The sequence below is a fragment of the Pseudophryne corroboree genome, chromosome 1 (assembly GCF_028390025.1).
Source record: "Pseudophryne corroboree isolate aPseCor3 chromosome 1, aPseCor3.hap2, whole genome shotgun sequence".
NCBI lineage: Eukaryota > Metazoa > Chordata > Amphibia > Anura > Myobatrachidae > Pseudophryne > Pseudophryne corroboree.
Genome location: NC_086444.1, coordinates 228268696 through 228283521, shown reverse-complemented (window position 1 = coordinate 228283521; position 14826 = coordinate 228268696). Strand labels below are relative to the sequence as shown.

The window sequence follows — 14826 nt, the reverse complement described above, 5'->3', positions numbered from 1 at the left end:
CGGAGAATCACGTGATAGCACTGTCAGCAGTGTTCATTCCGGGAGTGGACAACTGGGAAGCAGACTTCCTCAGCAGGCACGACCTCCACCCGGGAGAGTGGGGACTTCATCCAGAAGTCTTCCAGCTGATTGTAAATCGTTGGGAAAGGCCACAGGTGGACATGATGTCGTCCCGTCTCAACAAAAAGCTAAAAAGATATTGCGCCAGGTCAAGGGACCCTCAGGCGATAGCTGTGGACGCTCTAGTGACACCGTGGGTGTACCAGTCGGTTTATGTGTTCCCTCCTCTTCCTCTCATACCAAAGGTACTGAGGATAATAAGAAAGAGAGGAGTAAGAACTATACTCATCGTTCCGGATTGGCCAAGAAGAACTTGGTACCCGGAACTACAGGAAATGATCTCAGAGGACCCTTGGCCTCTGCCGCTCCGACAGGACCTGCTACAGCAGGGGCCCTGTCTGTTCCAAGACTTACCGCGGCTGCGTTTGACGGCATGGCGGTTGAACGCCGGATCCTGATGGAAAAGGGCATTCCGGTGGAAGTCATTCCTACGCTGATAAAAGCTAGGAAGGATTGTGACAGCAAAACATTATCACCGCATATGGCGAAAATATGTTGCTTGGTGTGAGGCTATGAAGGCCCCAACAGAGGAATTTCAGCTGGGTCAATTTCTGCACTTCCTACAGTCAGGAGTGACTATGGGCCTAAAATTGGGATCCATAAAAGTCCAGATTTCGGCCCTGTCTATTTTCTTTCAAAAAGAACTGGCTTCACTGCCTGAAGTTCAGACGTTTCTCCCTAAGGTGGTATCAGTGTTTCATTTGAACCAACCTATTGTGGTGCCTGCGGCTACTCGGGACTTGGAGGATTCCAAGTTGCTGGACGTAGTCCGGGCCCTGAAAATCTATGTTTCCAGGACGGCTAGAGTCAGAAAAGCTGACTCGCTGTTTATCCTGCATGCACCCAACAAGCTGGGTGCTCCTGCTTCTAAGCAGACTATTGCTCGCTGGATCTGTAGCACGATTCAACTTGCACATTCTGCGTCTGGACTGCCGCATCCTAAATCAGTAAAAGCCCATTCCACGAGGAAGGTGGGCTCTTCTTGGGCGGCTGCCCGAGGGGTCTCGGCTTTACAACTTTGCCGAGCTGCTACCTGGTCGGGATCAAACACGTTTGCAAAATTCTACAAGTTTGATACCCAGGCTGAGGAGGACCTTGAGTTTGCTCATTCGGTGCTGCAGAGTCATCCGCACTCTCCCGCCCGTTTGGGAGCTTTTGGTATAATCCCCATGGTCCTTACGGAGTACCCAGCATCCACTAGGACGTCAGAGAAAATAAGAATTTACTCACCGGTAATTCTATTTCTCGTAGTCCGTAGTGGATGCTGGGAGCCCGTCCCAAGTGCGGACTTCTGCAATACTTGTATATAGTTATTGCTTAACTATATGGTTATTGTTCTGAGCCATCTGTTGAGTGAGGCTCAGCTATTGTTCATACTGTTAACTGGGTATAGTTATCACAAGTTGTACGGTGTGATTGGTGTGGCTGGTATGAGTCTTACCCTGGATTCCAAATCCTTTCCTAGTAATGTCAGCTCTTCCGGGCACAGTTTCCCTAACTGAGGTCTGGAGGAGGGGCATAGAGGGAGGAGCCAGTGCACACCAGATGTAGTACCTAATCTTTCTTTAAAGAGTGCCCAGTCTCCTGTGGAGCCCGTCTATTCCCCATGGTCCTTACGGAGTACCCAGCATCCACTACGGACTACGAGAAATAGAATTACCGGTGAGTAAATTCTTATTTTACCTCCTGTTGCAGCTCTGTCAGAATGTGAAACAACATATCATCCATTCCCAAGCGTTCTGTTATCCATACATGTTATGATGAAAGTTGGAGCAATCATATGTAATATAGAGTATTACCTGGAAACTGAGACATTTTTACAGGTGAGATTTCATAGGTTGTTAGAAGCTTGCAGAAAGCTGTAACTAAGAGTTAGCTGTTATCTGATTCAACAGTAACAGAACTAGCGGTGTCTTTCTTTATGTTTGAGCTCCATCTTCACACAACAGTGTCTGGTATGCAGACACTGTAGGCTTATTTTCACTGCCTTTTATACTGTGTGCAACAATAGATGTGCATTGTAAATAACATTTGACCCATTGTACAAAACTAATGCTGGGCAAACATGCTACAATTATCTGATAATTGCAGCGTGTATGCGGGTGACGAATCCAAGATTATCGATTGGTCACACATGCTGGTTTGTCCATCCAATTGGATATTTTGAAAGTAGAATGTAGGCCGCATTGGGCAGTGTATTCCCTTCCGCAGCTGAATGACAGACATTTCCCCTGTTCCTTCACATCGGAAGGATTGGGGAAATGTCTCCTCCCTGGGGGCGGAGCACTGATATCATACTCTCTGCTAATTCTCCTTAACCTCTCTACTGCTTTTGACACTGTGGACCACCCTCTCCTCCTTCACTTCATTGGTCTGCGTGACACTGCCCTCTCCTGGCTGGCCTCCTACCTCTCTGACAGTTCCTCCTCTGTCTCCTTTTATGACTCCACCCCCTTCCCCCCTCCCCCCCCCACTTCCACTAACAGCAGGTGTCCCCCAAGGTTCTGTTCTTGGACCTCTCCTTTTCTCTCTCTATACATCCTCTTTAGGGGATCTCATTCACTCTTTTGACTTCTAATATCATCTCTGTGCTGATGTCAAAGCTACCTTTCCTTCCTTGACCACTCCCCCTGTCTCTCCTCACTCGTATCTCCAACTGTCTCTCTGCTATCTCTTCTTGAATGTCCAAGTGCTTTCTTAAACTTAACATGTTTAAGGCTGAGCTGATCATCTTCCCACCCTCCTGCATAAATTATTCTCCCACAGTTTTATTATCTATTGATGGCACAACTATCTCCTCTATTCCCCAAGTATGCTCTCCTGGAGTTATCCTTGATTCCTCCCTCCCTCCCTCACAGGTCATCTCCAGATTTGACTGCTGTAATCTCCTCCTATCTAGCATCACTGGAAAATGCTTCTCTCCACTCCTTTCTATCCTCAAGGCTGCAGCCCGGCTCTTACAAGCCCTTCACTCCCCCCCTTCTTCTTCTGAATCCAATTAAAACTTCTCACACTCGCCTACAAAGCTCTCACCCATTCACATATCTGACCTTGTCTCCCCTTACACTCCCACCCGCCCTCTACGCTCCACAAATTCACGCCGCCTCTCCTACCTACTGATTACTTCCTCCCATTCCTGCCTCCAAGATTTTTGCTGTGGTGCTCCCTATCTCTGTAATTTTCTATTTCTGCAGCGGGGTACACTGGTATTCCACAGAGAATAACATAGGGGTGAAGAGTTGGATCTTGATCTGAGGCACCAACAGGCTAAAGCTTTGACTGTTCCCAGGATTCACTGCACTGCCTCCTCTATAGCCCCGCTTCCAGGCACTGGAGCTCAGTTTGTAAGTTGGGCCTGCAGTGCAGGTTACTAACGGGGTGGGGGGGTCAGCCCTAATAACAGCTTTTTAAGAAGAAAGAAGACTTCAAGGGCCTCAGCACAGGCACTAGATGCTGTGTATGTCATGCTGACATTCTGTGCTGCGGCTTCATCACCTTCCCCAGCGGCGCAGCATACTCCCGCACCCTGGTTGCCGGGTACTTGCAGCGGAGGCGCTCCAGTCATCAGGCACACATCACCGCTGCTGCTCTACTGGATCGCGTGAACGCACTTCAGGGAGGAGGTAAGAGGGTCCCCCAGGTGGGACCTGCCGAAATCGCGCTCCGGTCGCGGTCCCAGGAGATGGACCGTGCCGCTGCCGTGGACACTGTGGCCATGCAGGGACCCCACTATATCCACCAGGGCAGGGAGCGCAGGTCGGATTTACTAAAATCCATTTATTATAGGCTCCATAGTACCCAGTGGTGAAGTCCAGCAGAGGGGATAAGGCGCTAACCTGCTCCAGCTCCAGGCGCCGTCTACAGCAGGTGTTCCCACCCTGGAGCTGCATCTCTCTCTCTCCCTCCCTCCCTCACTCCCTGTCAGCGTTTGGGTGCCATTTCACAGAGCTGCGCTGATCCTGGGACTGCTGGGCACTGTCTCCTCTGTATAGCCGCCTGTCTCATCAGCGCTGTGCATTGACATGACACTTAAGTATTCTACTTCTCGTTTAGACAGCGTTAGTTAAGAACAAGTGTACTGCTATATGAATATTTACAGTAGTACAAGTATTCTGTGATATACATCCAGTGTTTACTGTGCATTGTTATAGCTGTATACATACATTTCTATATGTAGTATTACTAGTCCAGTGCAGTTTTATTTTTCATATGTAATAATTTCTGCATTGTACCTGTGACTGTGTGCACCTATAGCTGCTGTGTGGATTCCATTCTGTGTATCACACATATTGCTATCACTATATTCTGTGCCCTGGGGGTCTAAGTGCGTCAGGGTCTCATGTACCATATAGTGTTCGTATACTGTTTTGTATTTTTCACTGTGTGTTTCAGTCACCTCATGCCACTTAAATTCTCTGTTTGTGCTCTGCAATTGTGGTCGCATATCTTAGGTTTTTTTTTGTCAGGTATTGTGTTTGTCTGGCTATATTGTACTCATACGCCCTAAGGTTAGATTCGCAATAATGTCTGCTAGACAGGGCGGGAAATCCGCAGACGCTCCTGCATCATGCAGTGCTGCAACCCACGGATTTACCTGAGGAAATGATTCCTGCTGAAGGTTCAGGTACTGGGTGTTCTGCACCCCCTAGTCAGCCCGCAGCACCTGTGGCAAATCAGGATCCACCTTGGGCTGCATTTTCAGATATGCTGACTACGCTTGTAACAAGACTTACGCTTCCTGTGGGACCTCCTGTGACATTACAGCCACATATTGTCCCTGTAGTTAATCCACTATGGTCAGATACTCTGTCAACCCACTTACAGCAATTAAATCAGTCCTTGGTTAAACAAAGACCTAACCCTTGCCCTACTGGGATCAAATGGTCATCTAAGCGGGCCATTTCTTCCTCACAATCCACTAATATTTCAGATGATTCTTCCGATTCGGATGGGAATATACTGATCCTTAGATGCTGATACTGCTGCTTCCGATGAAGTCTACAACACAGGTTGATGTTCCTGACCTAGTGGAGGCTATCAAGCTGATTCTTCAGATTGATGATGAGATTGACCCTCCTGATAAGTTCAAACGTCAGAAGGTTCCTAAATTAGTCTTACCACATTCTGACCATTTAATTAACATACGTCAGGAATCCTGGTCTTCTCCAGGAAATACATTTTCCCTGTCTAAAAAGATGCTAGCTCGTTATCCTATCTCTGCGGCGTTGAGTAACACGTGGGAAACCCTGCCACCAGTGGACTCGCATGTAGCCGGTCTTGTGGCGTCATCTACTCTGCCTGTCACCATCATCACCTCTTTGAAGGAACCGACGGACAAGCGTGTGGAGGGTTGCTTGAAGTCTATTTACACTCTTACAGGTGCTGTACATAGGCCCACTATGGCAGTCTCTTGGGCTACAAAAGGCATTGAAGCATGGGTTCAAGCAATTGAGGAAGAGCTACCTTTTTCTGACACTGACATACAATATCTGTCCTATATTACCACAGCATCCCACTATATTCAGGTGGCGGCCTCTGATGCAGGCGTTATGGTGGCCAAGGCATCTACTACGTCTATCCTGGCTCGCCATATTCTGTGGTTACGGTCCTGGTCGGTGGACCTGTACTCTAAGAAGACCTTGGAGGTACTCCCTTTTAAGTGAGATATACTATTTGGAGATGATCTGAACAAGATTGTGACCAATTTGGCGTCGGCCAAGACTGCGTTTCTCCCAAGTACTAATCCTTCGGTTGCGAAGGCTAAGAGTACTACTTTTTGTTCCTTTCGACCTCCAGGTAAAGCAAAGGGTCAGGCGTACCCGAGACAGGCCCGCACTTCCAAGTCCTCTAAGCCCAAACCTAAACATTCTTGGGCCACCCGTCAGCCTGCTTCCAAACAGGACTAGCCTGCTGCATGACGGCGCGGACCTCCCCCTGGGGGACCCCAGGGTGGGAGGCCGACTTCTGCAGTACGCCCAGGTATGGTTTAAGACCATTTCGGGCACCTGGGTGCAGGAAGTGGTCTCTCACGGGTACGCAATCTCTTTCAAGAGACGTCCCCCTCGCCAGTTTTGCTCAATGGTTATCCCTTCGAATCCGTTAAAAGCACAAACTCTACATTTGGTTGTCCAATCCCTCCTGGATACAGGAGTGATAGTGCCGGTGCCTCTGTCTCAGAGAGGCAGGGGATACTATTCGACGCTGTTTCTAGTTCCGAATCCGAATGGATCCTCCCGGCCTATACTCAACCTGAAATCTTTGAACAAATTTGTGAGGGTGTCCAAATTCCATATAGAAGCTCTGCGCTCTATTGTACTGGCTTTGGAACCCAAGGACTATATGGTATCCCTGGATATACAGGATGCATACCTACACATACCTATTGCCATGTCGCATCAGCAATATCTATGGTTTGCTATTGGCAACCTTCAATATCAGTTCCAAGCCTTGCCTTTCGGACTGACCATGGCTCCTCGGATCTTCACCAAGGTCATGGCGGTCATGATGTCCCTTCTCCGCCAGCAGGGTATCAGGATCCTGCCGTATCTGGACGACTTGTTGATCCTGGTGAACTCCCCAGAGGTTCTCCTCCGTCATCTGGAACTGATGGTCCAATTCCTACAAGCCCACGGGTGGCTCATTAACTGGAAGAAATCCACCCTGTTCCCTGCTCAGAGCATGGTGCACCTGGGGGCATTACTGGACACACACGACCAACGTTTGTTCTTGTCTCCAGAGAAGGTCCTGAATCTTCAGGACAGATTCAGATGCTTCCTCTCTCGCCAAAGAGTGTCGATACACTCGGTGATGCAAGTACTAGGCCTCATGATGTCGGCTTACATGGTAGAGTACGCTCAATTTCATTCATGCCCTCTGCAGAGGTTAATCCTTTCCAAGTGGGACGGCCTGCCACACCGGATCAGGTCTCAAATGTTCTCCTTGACTCTGGAGGTTCATCTGTCACTGAGTTGGTGGCTACAGGACCAACAGTTGAGCAGGGGTCGTCCCTTCTGGTTCTCCAACTGGGTCCTCCTAACGACGGTTGCCAGTCTGCGGGGTTGGGGTGCGGTATTGGGGCAACACTCTCTCCAGGGTCGGTGTACCAGGGAGGAATCTCTCCTCTCGATAAACATTCTGGAATTGCGGGCAGTGTTCAATGCGTTGACACTGGCCCTGCCTTTCGTACAAGTCCAATCAGACAACGCCACCATGGTTGCGTACATAAATCATCAAGGCAGCACTCGAAGCCGCATGGCAATGATCAAAGTGTAAAAAATACTTCGATGGGCGGAACGCCATCTGCCAACCATATTGGCAGTGTTCATTCCGGGGGTCCTCAACTGGGAAGCGGACTTCCTCAGTCGTCAGGACGTACACGCCGGGAAGTGGAGTCTTCATCCGGTGGTCTTCCAACTCCTTGTGGACAAATGGGGTTTACCAGATGTAGACCTGATGGCATCTCAACACAATCATAAGGTTCCGGCCTTCAGAGGAAGGACAAGGGATCCTCAAGCAGCGTTCGTGGATGCACTGGCAATTCCATGGAACTTTCGGCTGCCAGTGTCACTCCTGCCCAGGGTACTATGGAAGTTCAAGCAAGAAGGACGAATACTGCGTCTAGTCGCTCCAGTGTGGCCTAGACAGCATTGGTTCTTAGACCTGCAGGGTCTCTCGATCGAGCATCCTTATCTACTTCCTCAACGCCCAGACCTCCTCGTTCAGGGCCCTTGTGTTTACCAGGACCTGGCAAGACTGGCTTTGACGGCGTGGCTCTTGAAGCTACACTCTTGAGGGCCAAAGGATTTTCTGAGGCGGTTATTCAAACTATGTTGAGGGCCCGCAAACCGGCTTCTGCTCGGATTTATTATAGGGTCTGGAATTCTTACTTCACCTGGTGTGCTGCTAAGAATTACGATACATACAAGTTTAGTACTTCCAGACTTCTGGCTTTTTTGCAACAAGGCCTGGATTTAGGACTTTGTCTGGCCTCCCTCAAGGTTCACATTTCTGCCTTGTCGATGTGGTTTCAGCGAAAATGTTTATCTATTCCTGGCGTTCATACATTCACTCAGGGCGTACTACGGATTCAGCCTCCCTATGTCCCTCCTGTGGCTCCATGGGATCTGTCTGTCGTTCTTAATGCCCTTCAAGAGTCTCTGTTTGAACCTCTTGAGTCTGTGGACCTTAAATGCCTTACTCTTAAGGTCATTTTTGTGTTGGCTGTTGCCACTGCTAGGAGGGTGTCAGACTTAGCCGCTTTGTCCTGTCGTCCACCCTTTCTGGTTTTTCACCATGACCGAGCAGTTCTTAGAACTCGCCCTGGTTATCTACCTAAGGTGGTGTCATCTTTCCACCTTAAGCAAGAGATTGTGGTTCCGGCCTTTATCTCTCCTGGTTTCTCCTCCAAAGAGCGGTCTTTGGATGTGGTACGGGCTCTCCGTATATATGTAGAAAGGACTGCCTCTATCAGGAGATCAGACTCTCTTTTTGTACTTTTTGGTTTTCACAAACGTGGCTAGCCTGCAAATAAGCAGCCCTTGGCCAGATGGATTAGAATGGTGATTGCACGAGCTTATGCGCAGGCTGGACTCCCAGTTCCTGCTGCTATCAAGGCCCATTCTACTCGGTTTTTTGAACCTTCTTGGGCGGCCCGCCGTGCCGCGTCCGCTGAACAATTGTGCAAGGCGGCTACGTGGTCCTCAGTGAACACATTCATCAGGTTCTGTGCCTTTGATACTTCCGCCTCCCAGGATGCTTCCTTTGGACACCAGGTTCTTGTACCCGCTACAGTGCGTCCCCTCCCATGAGGAACTGCTTTAGGACATCACCAATGTTATTCCCTGTGGAGCCCAGTGTACCCCGCTGCAGAAAAGGAGAGATTTATGGCAAGACTTACCATTGTTAAATCTCTTTCTGCGAGTTACACAGGGTGCCCACCCTGACGCACTTAGCTTCTTTGTGTTTGTATGGCATTGGCCGCTAGTCCCTTCTCCTGTCGTGAGAATGTGGGTCTATGTGACTAACATCTACCGTCTCTCTTACCTGCTACTGCATTGGACTGGTTAACAAAACTGAGCTCCAGTTCCTGGAGGCGGGGCTATAAAGTAGGCGGTGCAGTGCATCCCGGGAACAGTCAAAGCTTTAGCCTGTTGGTGCCTCGGATCAAGATCCAACTCTACACCCCGATGTTATTCCCTGTGGAAATCAGAATATCTCGCAGAAAGAGATTTAACAATGGTAAGTCTTACCATATCTCTCCTTTTCTCCCTGTCAAACTCGCCACCTCTCTACAAACCTCTAAAAGGGTTCTCAAGACCCACTTCTTCATCAAACCCAGCTATTTCTAATCCTAACCCTCTGCTACATGACTCACTTCTACCCCATCTGTGTCACCCTTGTCTGTCTGCTCCTTCCCTTCAGAATGTATTTTCTCATGGACAGAGCCCTCTCCCCTCATGTGCTTCTTCCTCTCTTGCCACCGCCCATAGGGGAGTGTATATTTGCTTTGCAAGTATGCAAACGCATTTGTAGCAGAGCTGTACGAACAGATCTTGTGCAGTCTCTGAGCAGCCCAGGACTTAAGGTGGGTACACACTGATAGATATATCTGCAGATCAATTGATCTGCAGCTATATCTATGGACGGATCGGGCAGTGTGCTGTGCATACCCACTGTCCGATCCGTCGGGGACTGATGTCATGAACTGGATGGGCGTGTACACACGCCCGCCCAGTTCAGCTGTCAATCACCGCCAGCCGCCACAGCATGTGTATGGACAGCCGGCTGGTCGCCCATAGACACACAGCATATATCGGTAGATATATTGGCCGTCGACTGTGCTGCAGGGCCGACGCGATATGTCTGTGAACGATGGAGTTCACAGACATATCACCCGTACACACTGGCCGACGAACCAGCGATATATCGATATTGGCCAGTGTGTACTCACCTTTACTCAGCCGCTGCGAACATCTAACTCTCTCTGCACATGTTATATCTGCCCCCCCTGCAGTGCACATGGATTTGCCCAACTGCTAACAAATTTGCTGCTGCGATCACCTCTGAATTACCCCCTTTATCTGTATGTGTATGCCCAGTGTTAGTTTATTTGTTGGAATATCCAAGAGTACAAAAGTAAACAAATCTGCCTGCAGTGTAAAAATAACTGAAAATTTATATGCCTGCAGTGTTTAATTTTTGTATTTTTTAAAGTAAATTAATGTGATTCACACTTTAGACTTCCTCAAGCCTCTTGGCATCCAAGCAAATTACTTTTTGTACCTAATTTAGTTCTGGCTCTGGAAGTAAATTAAAAACCGCATACAGTATATCATGTTGGCGGGAATGCTTACATTATTTTACCTATTTTCCTGTTTTAATTCTGTTTTGTGAACAGCCTTTATGGTAACACTAAACCCAAAATTCAACCCAAAGTTTATTTAAATTAAAAAAAAATGTATTCACATAACCTTTGTAAGACAAACATTAAACATTTCAAACAAAGCAAAAATGGTTTACAATTGGTTTAACAGTCAGATGTCATTACTACTCTATTACCCTTTATTTTTTCTGGACAATCGGGGACAGAAATTGAAAGACAAGTGACAAACTGGCGTATATAGTAAAACAAACTTAAATAAAAGGCACAAGTGATTGGTTATACAGCTGACCAGCCATACAAGTATATCCACAAGAATATACTTTATTGAGTGCTCAGTTGTACTGTATGGACTGAGCAACCTGCTAGTGTGCTAGAACAGCGCTTCTGTTACAAGACACCTTAAGGGCCCCATACACTAGAACGATTATGCCCGATTTCAGCCCAATTCGGGCCGATATACTGTATTGGGTGAAATCGGGCATTTTCGCTGGGTATCCGATCCGATCCAATGCGCGGCCCCGTGAGCGTCGGTTCGACTCCTCTAGGTCGTTAGTGCTGTACTCATGATATGTTGTTTCCCACAGGCATGGCTGGGATCGCATACGATATATCGCATGCAAAATGTACCAAATAGTTTGGAATCGTATGGAACCACTCCCGGGAAGCTCCCGGGAGAGTTCAAGGGATATCGCCTCCGACTTCAGCCTCAGACATATAGTTCTAGTGTACGGGGCCCTTAAGTGTGTCACAAGCTGGTCCTTGGTGTGTCATGCTGAATGACAGTGGAGTGCAGCAAGTGAAGGCTTGGAAGGTTGCATGCAGCCCCAAAGCTGCCTGTTGCACACCATTGACTTAGGAAATGTAATACTATAGGTGTCCCTCAACCATCCAGTAAGTTCTCAGAATTCTATAGCTCACCTAGAGTTTGATTGTTGAAGATTGCCAATAACTGGTACTTGTCATGCCACATATACTGTATGCAGTAATGTAATATATACTGACACATACCGTATGCAGTTATTAATACGTGCAACTCCCCCCAGGGTAATGTGTGTCCTGTGGCAAAATATTAGTTCTCAGCACCACCAGTTAAGTGTGGAATGAGGTGCAGTAGATTATTGTTTCCTATTATTGCAGTTTTTAACACTGCCAAGCTTCAGCACACTGCAGCTGATTAAGAGGCTTACTTCACGAGGATTTCTCTAACGTCCTAGAGGATGCTGGGACTCCGTAAGGACCATGGGGATAGACGGGCTCCGCAGGAGACATGGGCACTTTAAGAAAGACTTTGGATCTGGGTGTGCACTGGCTCCTCCCTCTATGCCCCTCCTCCAGACCTCAGTTTGATACTGTGCCCAGTGGAGACTGGGTGCTTTCAGGGAGCTCTCCTGAGTTTCCTGTAAAAGAAAGTATTTTAGTTAGGTTTTTATTTTCAGGGAGCCTGCTGGCATCAGGCTCCCTGCATCGAGGGACTGAGGAGAGAGAAACAGACCTACTTCTGTGAGTTTCAAGGCTCTGCTTCTTAGGCTACTGGACACCATTAGCTCCAGAGGGATCGGTACGCAGGTCTCATCCTCGCCGTCCGTCCTAGAGCCGCGCCGCCGTCCTCCTCGCAGAGTCGGAAGAGAGAAGCTGGGTGAGTATGTGAGGAAAAGACTTCAGAGGCGGCAGAAGACACCTTGATCTTCATAGAGGTAACGCACAGCAGTGAAGCTGTGCGCCATTGCTCCCATTCACCTCACACACATCGGTCACTGTAAGGGTGCAGGGCGCAGGGGGGGGCGCCCTGGGCAGCAATAAAGACCTCCTGTGGCAAATACACATATATACATGTACAGCTGGGCACTGTACATGTATAAAAAGAGCCCCGCCATGTTATTAAGAAATTTGAGCGGGACAGAAGCCCGCCGCCAAGGGGGCGGGGCTTCTCCCTCAGCACTCACCAGCGCCATTTTTCTCCACAGCACCGCTGAGAGGAAGCTCCCCGGACTCTCCCCTGCTTGACGCATGGTGAAAAAAGGTTTTAAAGTAGAGGGGGGGGACATAATTGGCGCATATACATACTACAAAAGCGCTACTGGGTAAACATTCTATGTTTTTTCCTGGGTCATATAGCGCTGGGGTGTGTGCTGGCATACTCTCTCTCTGTCTCTCCAAAGGGCCTGGTGGGGAACCTGTCTTCAGAAAAGAGCTTTAGTGTGTGTGTGTGTGTGTGTGTGTGTGTGTGTGTGTGTGTGTGTGGTGTGTTGGTACGCGTGTGTCGACATGTCTGAGGTTGAAGGCTCACCTAAGGAGGAGGGGGAGTGTATGAATATTAGGTCTCCGTCGGCAGCGCCGACACCTGACTGGATGGATATGTGGAATGTTTTAAGTGCTAATGTTAATTTATTGCACAAAAGATTAGACAAAGCTGAAGCTAGGGTACAGTCAGGGAGTCAACCCATGTCTGTCCCTATGTCGCCAAGACCTTCGGGGTCTCAGAAGTGCCCACTATCCCAAATAGTTGACGCAGATACCGACACGGATTCAGACTCCAGTGTCAACTACGATGATGCAAAATTGCAGCCAAGGGTGGCTAAATGTATTCGATATATGATTATCGCAATTAAAGATGTTTTGCATATCACTGAGGAACCCCCTGTCCCTGACACGAGGGTACACATGTATAAGGGACAGAAACCTGAGGTCACCTTTCCCTCTTCACATGAGCTGAACGAATTATGCGAAAAAGTGTGGGAAACTCCAGACAAAAAACTGCAGATTCCCAAAAGGATTCTAATAGCATATCCTTTCCCGTCACAGGACAGAATACGGTGGGAATCCTCCCCTAGGGTAGACAAAGCTTTGACACGCTTATCAAAAAGATAGCGCTCCCATCCCAAGATACGGCTACCCTCAAGGATCCTGCTGACCGCAAGCAGGAGTTTACCTAGAAGTCCATCTACACACATTCTGGTACGTTACTCAGACCGGCAATTGCGTCGGACTGGGTTTGTAGTGCTGTAGCAGCATGGACAGATTCCTTATCAGCGGATATTGAGACCCTTGATAAGGATACCATTTTAATGACCCTAGGGCATATAAAAGATGCTGTCTTATATATGAGGGATGCTCAAAGAGACATTAGTTTACTGGGTTCCAGAATAAACGCTATGTCTATTTCTGCTAGGCGAGTCTTATGGACCCGACAGTGGACGGGTGATGCAAACTCAAAGAGGCATATGGAGTTTTTGCCTTACAAGGGTGAGGAATTGTTTGGAGAGGGCCTCTCGGACCTCGTCTCCACAGCTACGGCAGGTAAATCGAATTTTTTTGCCTTATATTCCCTCACAATCTAAGAAAGCGCTTCATTATCAAATGCAGTCCTTTCGTTCAAATAAAAGCAAAAGAGTACGTGGATCGTTCTTTCTTGCCAGGGGTAAGGGCAGAGGAAAAAAGCTGCACAACACAGCTAGTTCCCAGGAACAGAAGTCCTCCCCGGCCTCTGCAAAATCCACCGCATGACGCTGGGGCTCCCCTGAGGGAGTCCGCTCCAGTGGGGGCACGCCTTCGACTTTTCAGCCACATCTGGGTTCACTCACAGTTGGATCCCTGGGCAATAGAAATTGTTTCCCAGGGATACAAGCTGGAATTCGAAGAGGTGCCTCCTCGCCGGTTTTTCAAATCGGCGCTACCAACTTCTCCCCTAGAAAGGGAGATAGTGTTACATGCGATTCACAAATTGTGTCTTCAACATGTGGTGGCCGAGGTTCCCCTGCTTCAGAGAGGGAAGGGGTACTACTCAACCCTGTTTGTGGTCCCGAAACCGGACGGTTCAGTCAGACCAATTTTGAATTTAAAATCCCTGAACCTTTACTTAAAACGGTTCAAGTTCAAGATGGAATCACTCAGAGCGGTCATCGCCAGCCTGGAAGGGGGGGATTTTATGGTATCTCTGGACATAAAGGATGCATAGCTGCATGTTCCCATTTATCCTCCTCATCAGGCTACCTGAGATTTGCGGTACAGGATTGTCATTACCAATTTCAGACGTTGCCGTTTGGGCTTTCCAAGGCCCCGAGAATTTTCACCAAGTTAATGGCGGAAATGGTGGTGCTCCTGCACAAGCAGGGTGTCACAATTATCCTGTACTTGGACGATCTCCTCATAAAAGCGAGATCACGGGAGAAGTTGCAGAACAGCGTATCCCTTTCACTGAAGGTGTTACAGCGACACGGCTGGATTCTCAATATTCCAAAGTCGCAGCTGAATCCTACGACTCGCCTGCCCTTCTTGGGCATGATTCTAGACACAGACCAGAAAAGGGTTTTTCTTCCGATAGAAAA

General features: G+C 48.4%; 1 protein-coding gene across 4 annotated transcripts in view; it reads left to right on the top strand.

Moving 5' to 3' along the window:
• TMEM232 (transmembrane protein 232) overlaps window positions 1–14826 on the top strand; it is a 530130-nt gene that overhangs the window by 193457 nt on the left and 321847 nt on the right. For all 4 annotated transcript variants that reach the window (XM_063964108.1, XM_063964107.1, XM_063964106.1 and 1 more), the window contains one exon: window positions 1816–1943. In XM_063964108.1, the coding sequence (XP_063820178.1) occupies window positions 1816–1943 (128 nt within the window). The remainder of the gene's footprint in view (window positions 1–1815; window positions 1944–14826) is intronic.